We start from the raw sequence: 13,249 nt of genomic DNA on the forward strand, positions 1-13,249 counted from the left end.
GATATGAGAAGATCCCTTACTACTCTAGGACCAGAAAGGAAAGCAGAAACCAGTCTGTATTTTTTAAAAGAGGAGAATTTATTGTAGGAACTTGGTACAGATGTATTGGAAAGGGCCCGAGGAATAAGAGGGAGTAGGTGGCTTAACCCAGAGCTCAGTAACTATAGGAAGCACTGTTGCCTCTGAGGCTGAAGGAGCAAAGGGTGCGGGTTGCTGTGGCCGCTGCTACTGTCGGGTTAACAGCACTGCATCTGGGGCAGACCTGGGATGGGCTCCAGGTCACTGCTGCTTTGGGACCATCACCGATGCTCTGCCACCCCACGCGGGCTGTGCTGGAGCCTGTGGCTACCCACGCCCCATCACCTGCCTCTGCCACAGAGACCACCAGAGCCAGAAGCAGATGGCCTCCCCCAGGATTCGGCCCTTTGTCATCAGGACGAAGCCAGGACCCATCTGGCCAGGGAGTCTGGAAAATACTGTAGAGTTTCTAGCCTCCTGCAGTGCTGAGGAGGAGAGCACAGAAAGGTGGGGATGGCCGAGTTCCACCAGAAAGCACCCAGTGTATCTGGTCAAGCAGCATCTTAGCACTATTTGAGGCATATCAATCTCTTTCTCCCCCTCTCTGTCTTTTTTCCCCTCTTTCTCGAAATTACCTTAAGGAAGCTTCTGTGGACTGGAATCACTTGGACGGTGCATGTTTTTTTCCAATGAGATTTGATCTCATTGTCAGTCATCACCTGTATGACTGAGGTGCCTAGTATTTCTGGGCCCATCTACCTGCTGGGAATGTTGGCGGATTTTGTTACTGATCTCATCAAGAGTGTGTAAACTTAAGAACTATTCTAATCTTCCAGTGACATACTAGAAAAAGAACACTGCCAAGTGTTAGTGTATAGGATATATATATATATAAAGAAATCAAATTGCCTATTAGATAGGCAGACATATTAAAAGTGCTTTTCCCTTCATAGAAACAGAAACATTCTCCTCAGAATAACAAATATAAAACACTGCTGACGTCAACATCTTTTTCAGACATGTGGCTCTGAACTCTGTTGCCTTATTCAGATGACCGGTCACGAGGCGCTAACCTAACCGCCTTCTCTGTCTGCTCTGGCTTCCCCCAGGATGGTCTTCAGCAGAGAGGCAATCAGGAGACTCCTCGCCAGCAAGTGTCGCTGCTACAGCAATGATGCTCCAGATGATATGGTCCTGGGGATGTGCTTTAGTGGGTTAGGAGTCCCTGTGACACACAGCCCTCTCTTCCATCAGGTGAGAAAAATGTTTTTATTCCTACCTCAGAGGGAGAGAGGGGGGTTTTCTTCTCACTTGAAGGTACTACTCCTTTCCCTTCACCTGTTCTTCTGGCAACAGTCTTAAGAACTGTGTGGACAGGCTCCAGGGGGAAATCCTTAACAGACCTCTTTGTCCAGAGGGTTGATGCTGTACCAGGTACAGCATGAAGATGGAATGCAGAAACATCTAGAAAATGAAATGGTGTTTGACCAGCATCCTTGCATGTAGGCTCAGGTAAAAGCTGTTCTTTTTTTTTTCCTTTGAGTTAAAAAAAAATTGATGGCATTTAAAAATTATCATATGCTGTTTAAAAGTATACAGGACTGACCTAACGTCCCGCCAGCCACCAAGTGTTTGCAGTTCTATGCTGTCCTCAGTCCTTACACTGTCTATTGGGCTTTCTTTGGTTGCTATTAAATTGACAGGCTAAACTTAATTAAATTTCAGTATAATATCTCAATAAGCATATACTCTGGGGGTTACAGAAGAGATGAGATGATGTTTACCAGAGGTGGTTGGTGCTAATACATCCTGCAGTGTGGGGTAAGAAGGGAATCCTTTTGCAATCTTTTTAGTAGTTTCTTTTTTGAAGAATCGGGTTAGTGAATATTCTGATCAGTGACTATTCTGATACTATAAGAATAATAGCAGATATATTTGCACTAAAAATAACCATAGCCCACATTCACTTAATGCTCTCCTTTAAGAAAGCCAAAGCTTTTTGAAATTTGAATGCATAGGTATTTTAAGTGCCCTCCCTTACATTGAAAATATAGTCTTCATGCTTTATTTAGTAACCAGTAGCAAGCGCTATTATAGCCGTATAGAGAATTGGGCATGACAGAAATAGCGCTATAGGATATCACTTGAACAAGGCAAAGAAAGTGCTTGCATTACCAAGAAAGGCAGAATCCATTTCTGCATTCTTGAAGACTGCAAGGAAAGATATAGATAGACCTTTATAATAAGAAATGTACGAGAAACCTCCCTCCTGGAACTAGTCAGAAGGTACTTTGCCATCTTTTAAAACCTTGAGCCTATGTGTGGTGTTATAGGACTTAGAAAAGCAAGTTATTCTCTCTTACCCTCTCTCTCACTCTATCTCATAACGTTTCACTCACAGAAAGGAAAGGTAATTAAAACGGTTGGTGTATAAGGGAAATAATTTATCACTGTTAACTATCATAGTTTTAGGGTTTTATTTATTTATTTCTGGCTGAGTTGGGTCTTCGTTGCTGCGCACGGGCTTTCTCTAGTTGCGGCGAGCAGGGGCTACTCTTCGTTGCGGTGCGCGGGCTTCTCATCGCGGTGGCTTTTCTTGTTGAGGAGCACAGGCGCTAGGCCTGTGGGCTTCAGCAGTTGTGGCACATGGGCTTAGTTGCTCCGCAGCATGTGGGATCTTTCCCGGCCAGGGCTCGAACTCGTGTCCCGTGTTGGCAGGCGGATTCTTAACCACTGCGCCACCAGGGAAGACCCGGTCTTAGGTTTTTGTAGCAGCCTTTTTCACTTAGGGAAGAATAAAAATGAATACTAAATGAAGTGATAGGGATTATTTTCCTTCTTTTCTCCTTATGTAAAAGTCCTTTGAAGATAATTTAAAAAAATTTTTTAAGTGTTCTATAATTCATATATGTTTTAAACCTTTCCAAAGTCATAAAGTATGCTCAAAATGTATCCTCCCCAACAGACACTGCTTTATCTTCTAATTCTTAAGCCTCTTTTAAGAGGCTCTGATTGGACATTACTTTCCATTTGTAATGTTTGAACACTGGTCCAAACAGTGTATTTGTTCATATTGAGAAAGAGATAAAATCTAGGATTCCTGGTAAGTTATAGCAGGCATTTGGAAACAAGCTCAGATACAAAGGTTCCTGGGCCACATTTCTTCTCCTTTTAGTCAGGGAAGGTTATTGTGAGATCACAGGTTCAGAAGGGAAGCCTCAAGGAATGTCTACTATATCCCTCTGTTAAAAACAGTGTCTACAGCATGTGGTTTTCTGCTCTTCCAAAATTATATGCTACTAATGGGTATGGCAGTGTGCAAGGGTCAGTGAATTCTCTGCACAAAATTGTCAAAATAACTTTCAGGAATCTGGACGTCAACCAAAAAGCACTGAGAAGCATTAATTCCTGAAAAACTATTGTAGTTCTGGGTAAGAGCAACAGAGTCTGAGGCCTTTCTGCCTGAAACGCCCCCACCCTACGCACCTTCCTTCCCAGCTTGGTTGGAGAGAGCAGCAGTAGTTTCACCAGTATGGGCCTGGCTGGAAAAAAAACAACAGGTTTGCTGTCAGAGGGGGTGGACTTGATTTGTGGGTGCGATGAAAACCCACAGGTATGTCGGCTAAAATTGTCAAATTTGGATAGGAAACAAGAAAAACCTGCGTCTTCGCTGGCCTGAGGTTGTAGTCTCAGTTACAGTGAAGGGATTGTTGGTCAGAAGTTTAGTACCTAATACCCTGGAAATAAGAGAGCACAGTAGGGCTAGAGAAGCTGGCCACAGTTATCTGGCCCATTGGGAAACTATGTGCGTGCACATGGGACAGTGGATGAAAGTAATTACAAGCCAAGGCATGTTTGAAAACCCACTGAAGCTCTGAATGTCCTTTCCAATCCACACACAGATTGAAGCTTCATGGGCTTGAAACATTTGAGCACAATCTCTGCCTGTATTACAAACTAACTTCTAAGTTTTTCAGGCACAGGAGTGACTTCTAGAAAGTCATCCTAAAGAATAAAAATAAAAACTAAATCTTGAGAAACTAGCAGCCACACACTCTAGGGAGAAAGATTCCACAGTGTAAGTTCAGGCAAATTAGTTTTTAAAAAAGAGTAGTAAACAGATTTGTGAGTTGCTATAATACATTATTTAAAAATAACCAGTTTCCAGTCAATTACTGTGAAACATGCAAAGAAACATTGAACTCAGGGAAAAAATAGTCAAGGGAAAAGGACTCTGAATGGGACCAGATGTTGGGTTTGACAAAGACTTCAAAGCAGCTAATAAAAAAAAAAAAACTATATTCACAGAATTAAAGGAAACTGTAGTCAAAGGAAAGTTATGATTACATTAACTCAACAAATGGCAAGTCTTAATAGAAAAATAGAAACTATGATAAAGAACCAAATGAAAGTTCTATAGTTGTAAAACCCAATAAAAGAAATGAGAAATTATCTAAATGGACATAACAGTAGATTTGAGATGGCAAAAGAAACAGTAAATTTGAAGGCTGATCAATAGAAATTACCTAATCCAAAGAACAGAAAAAAGACTGAAGAAAAATGAACACAGCCTCAAAGACAAGTGGTAAAACAAAGTATACCAACATACATTTAATGGGGGTCCTTTTTAAAAAGAGAAGGGAGAAAGAAAGAATGGGACAAAAACAATTTTTCTGAAGAAATACATTTTCTCAAAAATGTAATGAGAAACAATCTATTGATCTGAGAAACTCAACAAGGCCCAAGTAGGATAATCAGGAAAAGAAACACACATGAACATGTTATAGTCAAATCACTGAAAAACAATGACAAAGGGAAAATCTTAAAAGCAACAAAAAAACCTAATGAAAATGGAAATTAAAATGTTACTGGCTGATTTCTCATTAGAAATAAGAGGCCTAATGAAACTTAAAAGCTTTTGCACAGCAAAGGATACCATACATGAGACCAAAAGACAACCCTCAGAATGGGAGAAAATAGTTGCAAATGAAGCAACTGACAAAGGATTAATCTCCAAAATTTGTAAGCAACTCATGCAGCTCAATAACAAAAAAAACAAACAACCCAATCCAAAAATGGGCAGAAGAACTAAATAGACATTTCTCCAAAGAAGATATACAGATTGCCAACAAACACATGAAAGAATGCTCAACAAACTACAATGAGATATCATCTCACACCGGTCAGAATGGCCATCATCAAAACATCTAGAAACAGTAAATGCTGGAGAGGGTGTGGAGAAAAGGGAACACTCTTGCATTGGTGGTGGGAATGTAAATTGATACAGCCACTATGGAGAACAGTATGGAGGTTCCTTAAAAAACTACAAATAGAACTACCATATGACCCCACAATCCCACAACTGGGCATATACCCTGAGAAAACCATAATTCAAAAAGAGTCATGTACCAAAATGTTCACTGCAGCTCTATTTACGATAGCCAGGACATGGAAGCAACCTAAGTGTCCATCAACAGATGAATGAATAAAGAAGATGTGGCACATATATACAATGGAATATTACTCAGCCATAAAAAGAAATGAAATTGAGTTATTTGTAGTGAGGTGGATGGACCTGGAGTCTGTCATACAGAGTGAAGTAAGTCAGAAGGAGAAAAACAAATACCATATGCTAACACACGTATATGGAATCTAAGAAAAAAAAATGTCATGAAGAGACTAGAGGTAGGATGGGAATAAAACACAGACCTACTAGAGCATGGACTTGAGGACATGGGGAGGGGGAGGGGGAAGGGTAAGCTGTGACGAAGTGAGAGAGTGGCATGGACATATATACACTACCAAATGTAGGTAGGGTGGATAGCTAGTGGGAAGCAGCCACATAGCACAAGGAGATCAGCTCTGTGCTTTGTGACCACCTAGAGGGGTGGGGTAGGGAGGGTGGGAGGGAGGGAGACGCAAGAGGGAAGAGATATGGGAACATATGTATATGCATAACTGATTCACTTTGTTATAAAGCAGAAACTAACACACCATTGTAAAGCAATTATACTCCAATAAAGATGTTAAAAAAAGAAAAAGAAATAAGAGGCCTGAAGGCAGAAAGAAAAAAAAAAGTTAACCAGAAATTCTATATCCAGTAAAACTATCCTTCCAAAATGGAAGTGGAATAAAGACATTCCCAGATAAACAAAAAGTGAGAGAATTCTTTGCTAACAGACCTTCCCTTAAAAAAACTAAAGAAAATTCTTTGGGCTGAAAGAAAATGGCACCACGTGGTACCTGGAATATATAGGAAGGAATTAAGTACACTGGAAAGACTATGTATATACATGTTTATGTGTATATAAGAGAGGAAAAAATGTGTGTATGAACATAAAATATATGGATGTGTATATACACATACAGATGTTTTTCTCAATTTCTTTCATAAGATTGTTTAAAACAATATAACTCTATATTGTTGACTTTATAACATAGATAAATGCAATATATATGATGACAATAGAACAAAGGCAGGGGAAAGAAGTGGAGCTTTATTGGGGCAAGTTTGATTTTGTTGGAGTTAAGTCAGTATTAACCCGATAAGTTAAAGATACATGTTATCCCTAGAGAAACCTTTAAGAAAGTAACTTTTTTGATGTTTTAGCTATATTTTTAAAGAAACTTAAATGTACACTAAAAGATTTTAACAAAAAAGGGCAATAAAGGAGGAACAGATGGATAAAAAAATGTATTAAAAAATCACATATACACTGGAAAAACTATAGAGGTTGCTCAAAAAATTAAATATAGGACCATATGCTGCAGTAATACCACATCCTGGTATATAGCAAAAGGAAATAAAAACAAAGCATCAAAAAAACCACAATGGCTAATGAAAATACAGCTATATCAAGTATTAACATTAAATATGAATTGACTAAATACCCCAGTCAAAGGGCACAGATTGTCAGACTGGATAAAAAGCATGATTTGTCTATATGTTGTCTATAAGAGTCAAGTGTATTTTAGATTCATAGACACAAACAGGTTGAATATAAAAGGAAAAGATATACCATGCAAACAGTTGATCATAGAGAGGAATGTAAATTGGTGCAGCCACTATGGAGGACAATATGGAGGTTCCTTAAAAAACTAAAAATAGAGTTACCATATGATCCTGCAATCCCACTCCTGGGCATATATCCAGAGAAAACCATGATTTGAAAAGATACATGCACCCAAATGTTCACTGCAGCACTATTTACAATAGCCAAGACAGGGAAGCAACCTAAATGTCCATCAACAGAGGAATGGATAAAGAAGATGTGATATATATACACAATGGAATATTACTCAGCCACAGAAAAGAATGAAATGATGCCATTTGCAGCAACATGGATGGACCTAGAGGTTATCATATTAAGTAAAGTAAGTCCGATAAAGACAAAAATCATATGACACTACTTGTATGCGGAATCTAAAAAAATGATATAAATGAACTTATTTACAAAACAGAAAGACTCTCAGACATAGTTACCAAAAGAGACTGGGGGTTGGGGGATAAATTAGGAGTTTGGTGTTTATCTGTTTTATATATAGTAGCATGTATATGTAAACAACAAGGACATATTGTATGTAGCTCAGGGAACTATATTCAATATCTTGTAATCTATAATGGAAAGAATATATATATTCAGATTTTATATATATATATAAAATCTGAATCACTTTGCTGTACACCTGAAACTAACACAACATTGTAAATTAACTATACTTCAATTTAAAAAGTTTCAAAAATTTAAATAAAAAAGATATACTGTGCAAACAGTAGATCACAGAGAGCCTAAGTGGCTATAGTAATATTAAAAACAGTAGATTTTAAGAACAGAAATATTACTAGACAGAAAGTGGGCCATTTCATGACAAAGGTCAATACATCAAGAGAATAAAACAATTATAAATGTATATATACAGCTAACAACAGATCTTCAAATTACATGAAACAAATGGACAGAATTGAAAACAGAAATAGACAAGTATTAACTACTACTGACAGGTCACATATAAAGTATTTCACTGACAACAAAAGAATGAACATTATTTTCAAATGTATATAGAACATTCTGCAGGATAGGCCATATGCTAAAGTCATAAAACAAGACTCACCTCCCAGAACAATGGAATGAAATTAGAAATCGAGAAAAAAAAAATTAGGGAAATTCCCCCAGTAGTTGAAAATTAAACAACACACTGTAAAATAACCCATGGGTCAAAAAAGAAATCATATGGAAAATTAGAAAATACCTTCAATGGAATGAAAATGAAAACACAACATATCAAAAACTTTGAGTGCAGCTATATAGTGGTTAGAAGGAAATTTACAGTTTTAAACATGTTAGAAAGGAACAAAGATATTAAATCAATAATCTCAGTTTCTACATTGAGAAGCAAAAGAATAATATCAAATCTGAACTATGTGGAATAAAAGAAATACTAAAGATCAGAGCACAAATCAGTGAAATAGAAAACAGAAAAATAGAGAAAATCAGTTAAGCCAAAAATTAGTTCTAATTTGGTAAACCTTTAGCGAGCTTGACCAAGAGAAAAAGAGAGAAGACAAAAATTGCCAAAATCAGAAATGGAGGGGTATCATTATATACCCTACCACAATTATGCCAACAAATTAGACAATTTAAATGAAATGGAGATAGACGTTTCTCCAAAACAGACGTACAGGTTGCCAACAAACACATGAAAAGAGGCTCAACATCACTAATCATTAGAGAAATGCAAGTCAAAACCACAGTGAGGTATCACCTCACACCCGTCAGAATGGCCATCATCAAAAAATTTACAAACAATAAATGCTGGAGAGGATGTGGAGAAAAGGGAACCCTCTTGCACGGTTGGTGGGAATGTAAATTGATACAGCCACTATGGAGAACAGTATGGAGGTTCCTTAAAAAACTGAAAATAGAACTACCATATGACCCAGCAATCCCACTACTGGGCATATACCCTGAGAAAACCATAATTCAAAAAGAGTCATGTACCACAATGTTCATTGCAGCTCTATTTACAATAGCCAGGACGTGGAAGCAACCTAGGTGTCCATCAACAGATGAATGGATAAAGAAGATGTGGCACATATATACAATGGAATATTACTCAGCCATAAAAAGAAATGAAATTGAGTTATTTGTAGTGAGCTGGATGGACCTAGAGTCTGTCACAGAGTGAAGTAAGTCAGAAAGAGAAAACAAATACCGTACGCTAATGCACATATATGGAATCTAAAAAAATGGTACTGATGAACCTAGCAGCAGGGCAGGAATAAAGACACAGACGTAGAGAACAGACTTGAGGACACAGGAGGGTAAGGGGAAGCTGGGACGAAGTGAGAGAGTGGCATGGACATATATACACTACCGAACGTAAAACATAAAATAGCTAGTGGGAAGCAGCCGCATAGCACAGGGAGATCAGCTCGGTGCTTTGTGAACACCTAGAGGGGTGGGATAGAGAGGGTGGGAGGGAGACTCAAGAGGGAGGGGATATGGGGATATATGAATGCATACAGCTGATTCACTTTGTTATACAGCAGAAACTAACACAGCATTGTAAAGCAATTAATTATACTCCAGTAAAGCTACTAAAAATTTTTTTTTAATAATGAATTAAAAAATTAAAAAAATAAATGAAATGGAGAAATTTCTAGATTACACTTTTTAAGCAAGGCTATTTCTCAAGAAGAAATAGAAAATGTATTTAAACTTATATACATTGATGAAGTTGAATTAGAGAAGCAAGAATGCTTCCTAACTCAGCTTATGAGGCCAACATTAACCTAAAATGTCAGAGATGTACATTGTATCCCTAGAGCAAGCACTAAGAAAATCACTTAAAAAAAAAAAAAAAAAAAAAAAAGCTAAAAAGTTAACAAAGGAATTAAAACGGTACATTACAGAAGTAAAGGACAGGCCAGTGTTACTCTTGAACATAGATGCAAAAATCCATAATAAAATATTAGCAAACTGAGTCCAGCAATATATTAAAATTGTTGCTTGTTTTTCACACTTAAAAATGAACTGTTGGAGATATAAATAGATGTAACACAGGAAAAAATAAATCCATAATATTTTTGCCTTTATTAATGCAGATTCCAGAAGTGATTAATTGCCTCTCAGGAGTCATCTCTGCAAGTGAAGAGCTGGATTATTAAGCATTAGAATGTGCTAATCATTTCTGATAAGTGAGGTCATGGAAAAGAACAAGACAAAACTAGAAGAGTAAAATGCGTCCAAAGAGGCATCTGTGATGCTGAGGAGTCTATAATCAACCTCCGTGCCCCAAATGCCAAAAGACAGTCCCAGACAGGCAGGGTCAGCGTGAGGAAGGAGGACTTAGGAGCAGAGGTGGGGCCGGGTGGGAAGCTGTACACACGGAAAGAGAGCTGGCTTAAGCTGCATGAGAGGGACAGAAATTGGGCAAAATGTAAACCTTATCTGTAAAGATTACAGCACACTGGACAGTGTACCACATGGAGACTGATTGTATTTTAGACACTTTTTTTTTTACAGCTGTATTGAGGTATGATTTATATACCATACACAATTCACACACAGTAATGGTGTGAATGGCACCTTCAAAAATGTTAGCAACTTTCCAGAGCTAGGCAACCACAGACCCAGTTTTAAAACACTAGGATCATGTCCACCCAGATTCCCTTGCGTGAATCTGCATTCATTCCCCACCCCCATTCGCAGACCCAGGACACCACCGATTTGCTTTGTCTCCGTAACGGTTCCTTTTCTAGGCCTTCCCTACTCTGAAAAACATATGCCTAATTCCAAGGTCGAGCAGCGGGCAGGCCGTGGGGACGCCCCAAATTCCCTGCCCCGCCTCGCCACTCAACCTCGTATGGCCAAAGTTTCTTTTAGTTTCTTTAGACCTGGTAAATAAGTTTTTCTGCCTTTCTGCAGAGGTCATAATAGTAACTTAAATGACTTACCAAGGAAAACTTTTCATATTTATTACCACGGCTGAGGAATATCCCAGAGGCATGACTGTGGAACCTAGAAGCAAAAAGCGATGCATCTGGGATACGAAAGTAATTGGAGATGCAGAAGCAAAGAGCCTGCACTTAGAGGGGAGATTTTAGTGGAAAAGATTTTCCTTCTTGCTTTTAGATGCCCGTAACCAACATCAGATATTGAAGGAGAGCAATCGTTTCACGCATTTAAATGCTATTCTGAAGCAAAATTGTTTTCGATCGAGCGGGATTCTCTGTTCTCCCTGCAGGCTCGGCCTGTGGATTACCCTAAGGACTACCTCTCTCACCAAGTTCCCATATCGTTCCACAAGCACTGGAACATCGATCCCGTGAAGGTCTATTTCACATGGTTGGCACCCAGTGAGGAAGACAGAGCCAGGCAGGAGACACGGAAAGGCTTTAAAGAAGAGTTATAAAGCACGGTGGCCCGTGGGCACAGGTAGGACACAGAAGCAGAGACTGGCATTGTCCTGCTGTGCTGGATCACACTGCTTACGTGCGACATGCAGCCTCGGAAGCTTCCTGACTTTAGGTGGACGTGATTATATGGTAATTTTCGAGTTGAGGGTGGGGAAGGAGTCATAGGGGAAACAGATTTTTGTTTTCTGGGAAAGATCACTTGCTTTAGCAGTATGCAGTTATTGTAATACACAATGATTACTGTGTATTTTTCAAGCTGTGAAACAGCAGCTTTATTTCTGTCATAGAAAAATAAATGGTACCAGAATTTTCCTTCCTGTCCTGTCTCTTCATTATAATGAAAGTTTCAGTTGGGCGTGAGTCTGGAGAGACGTGATCGTCAGTAATTATATACATAAAAGAAAGAAGAGGGAAGGTCTCTTGATCTGGATATTACAATGGGGCGAACTTTTTAACCATATTATTGATGATCGAAATTATTTCCTGGTAACTCAGTAGGAAGACTGCTGTATTAAGGATCATTCATAAAACATCATAAAAGTCTAGTGATGAAAGATCCCCTGTAGTCTATAATCCGGGTTGTTACGTTTTATCTATTTTTCTGTTTGTACCTCATAAAAAGAGAATAATCAGTCTTCTGCGAGAGCTTTCTCCTCCTTTATAGGTTCATCTGTGTTCTATTTCTCCCTGAAGCCCTATCTTTATGACCTACTTGTAACACAAAAGTGTAGTGGCTGCTGCCGGAAGATAATATTCTCAATATTAAAAAAAAAAAAAAAGTTGTCATATTTTATTCAAGTCACTGAGCTCTGAGTCTCAGGAAGTGAATTAAACTAATTGTACCTGGTGTTTTACTCTTATTTTTTTTTTTTTTTTATTTTATTTTTTTTTTTTGCGGTATGCGGGCCTCTCACTGCTGTGGCCTCTCCCGTTGCGGAGCACAGGCTCCGGACGCGCAGGCCTAGCGGCCATGGCTCACGGGCTTAATTGCTCCGCTGCATGTGGGATCTTCCCGGACCAGGGCACGAACCCGTGTCCCCTGCATCGGCAGGCGGATTCTCAACCACTGCGCCACCAGGGAAGCCCTTACTCTTATTTTTATTTGTATGTTATGTAATGACTCTCTCCAGACTCAGAATACACCCCCCAGTCTATTCTGGGAGGACCGCATGGTGATTTGGCAACTTCCCAGGGTTCTTAAACAATGAAATTTGCAGACAGTATTTTGAAACAGCTCTAATTTCCAAATCCTATCTTTAATATACAGTAACTTAATACACTATTAATTTTAAAGCATATTCTGTATTTAACATTTTAACTATATAATTCAGTTTTCTAGAGGTATTTGCATAAAATTTGATTTTGAAATGTCTTAAACTAGTTTTGGTATAGTAAAATGCTTTCCTTTTTTTTTTAATAAAAATTGTTTTTCATTAATTTTGCCTGTAACGTTTTTATAGCCAGGGACAGGGTTTTAAAGCCACGCCACCAAAAGCATCCATGCGTGTGTTTTTTAACACTACATTTTTCTTGTAGCTTATACGTAACTGATTTCCAAAATGATGCAAGAGTATTTACCATTTTTCCAGACTAGCAAATGTTTTCAGTGATAAGTGAATAATGCACTGGATTCATTTCTGTGAGGGTGGACTTTGTGGTCTGTCCGGGGAACGGATCCGGGATCGTCAGCCGGACGGGAAGCACCCGAAGGATTTGTAGATGTGGCCAAGCTACTGCTGATGACATCACTACTGCTGTTCAGAGCTGGGATTACCGTCCCCGCTACCGTCATAGTCACCTTCACGCCATATG

The 13,249-nt window shown here is 38.8% G+C and overlaps 1 protein-coding gene across 2 annotated transcripts in view; it reads left to right on the top strand.

The window, feature by feature from the left end:
* The window catches only part of B3GLCT (beta 3-glucosyltransferase), a 101,365-nt gene extending 89,616 nt beyond the window's left edge, over positions 1-11,749 (top strand). For both annotated transcript variants that reach the window (XM_059042191.2, XM_067016797.1), the window contains 2 exons: positions 1,128-1,272; positions 11,266-11,749. In XM_059042191.2, the coding sequence (XP_058898174.1) occupies positions 1,128-1,272; positions 11,266-11,433 (313 nt within the window). In that variant the 3' untranslated portion in view covers positions 11,434-11,749. The remainder of the gene's footprint in view (positions 1-1,127; positions 1,273-11,265) is intronic.
* The last annotated feature ends 1,500 nt before the right edge of the window (positions 11,750-13,249 follow it).

Source organism: Kogia breviceps, chromosome 16 (assembly GCF_026419965.1).
Source record: "Kogia breviceps isolate mKogBre1 chromosome 16, mKogBre1 haplotype 1, whole genome shotgun sequence".
In the NCBI taxonomy this organism is placed as follows: Eukaryota; Metazoa; Chordata; class Mammalia; order Artiodactyla; family Physeteridae; genus Kogia; species Kogia breviceps.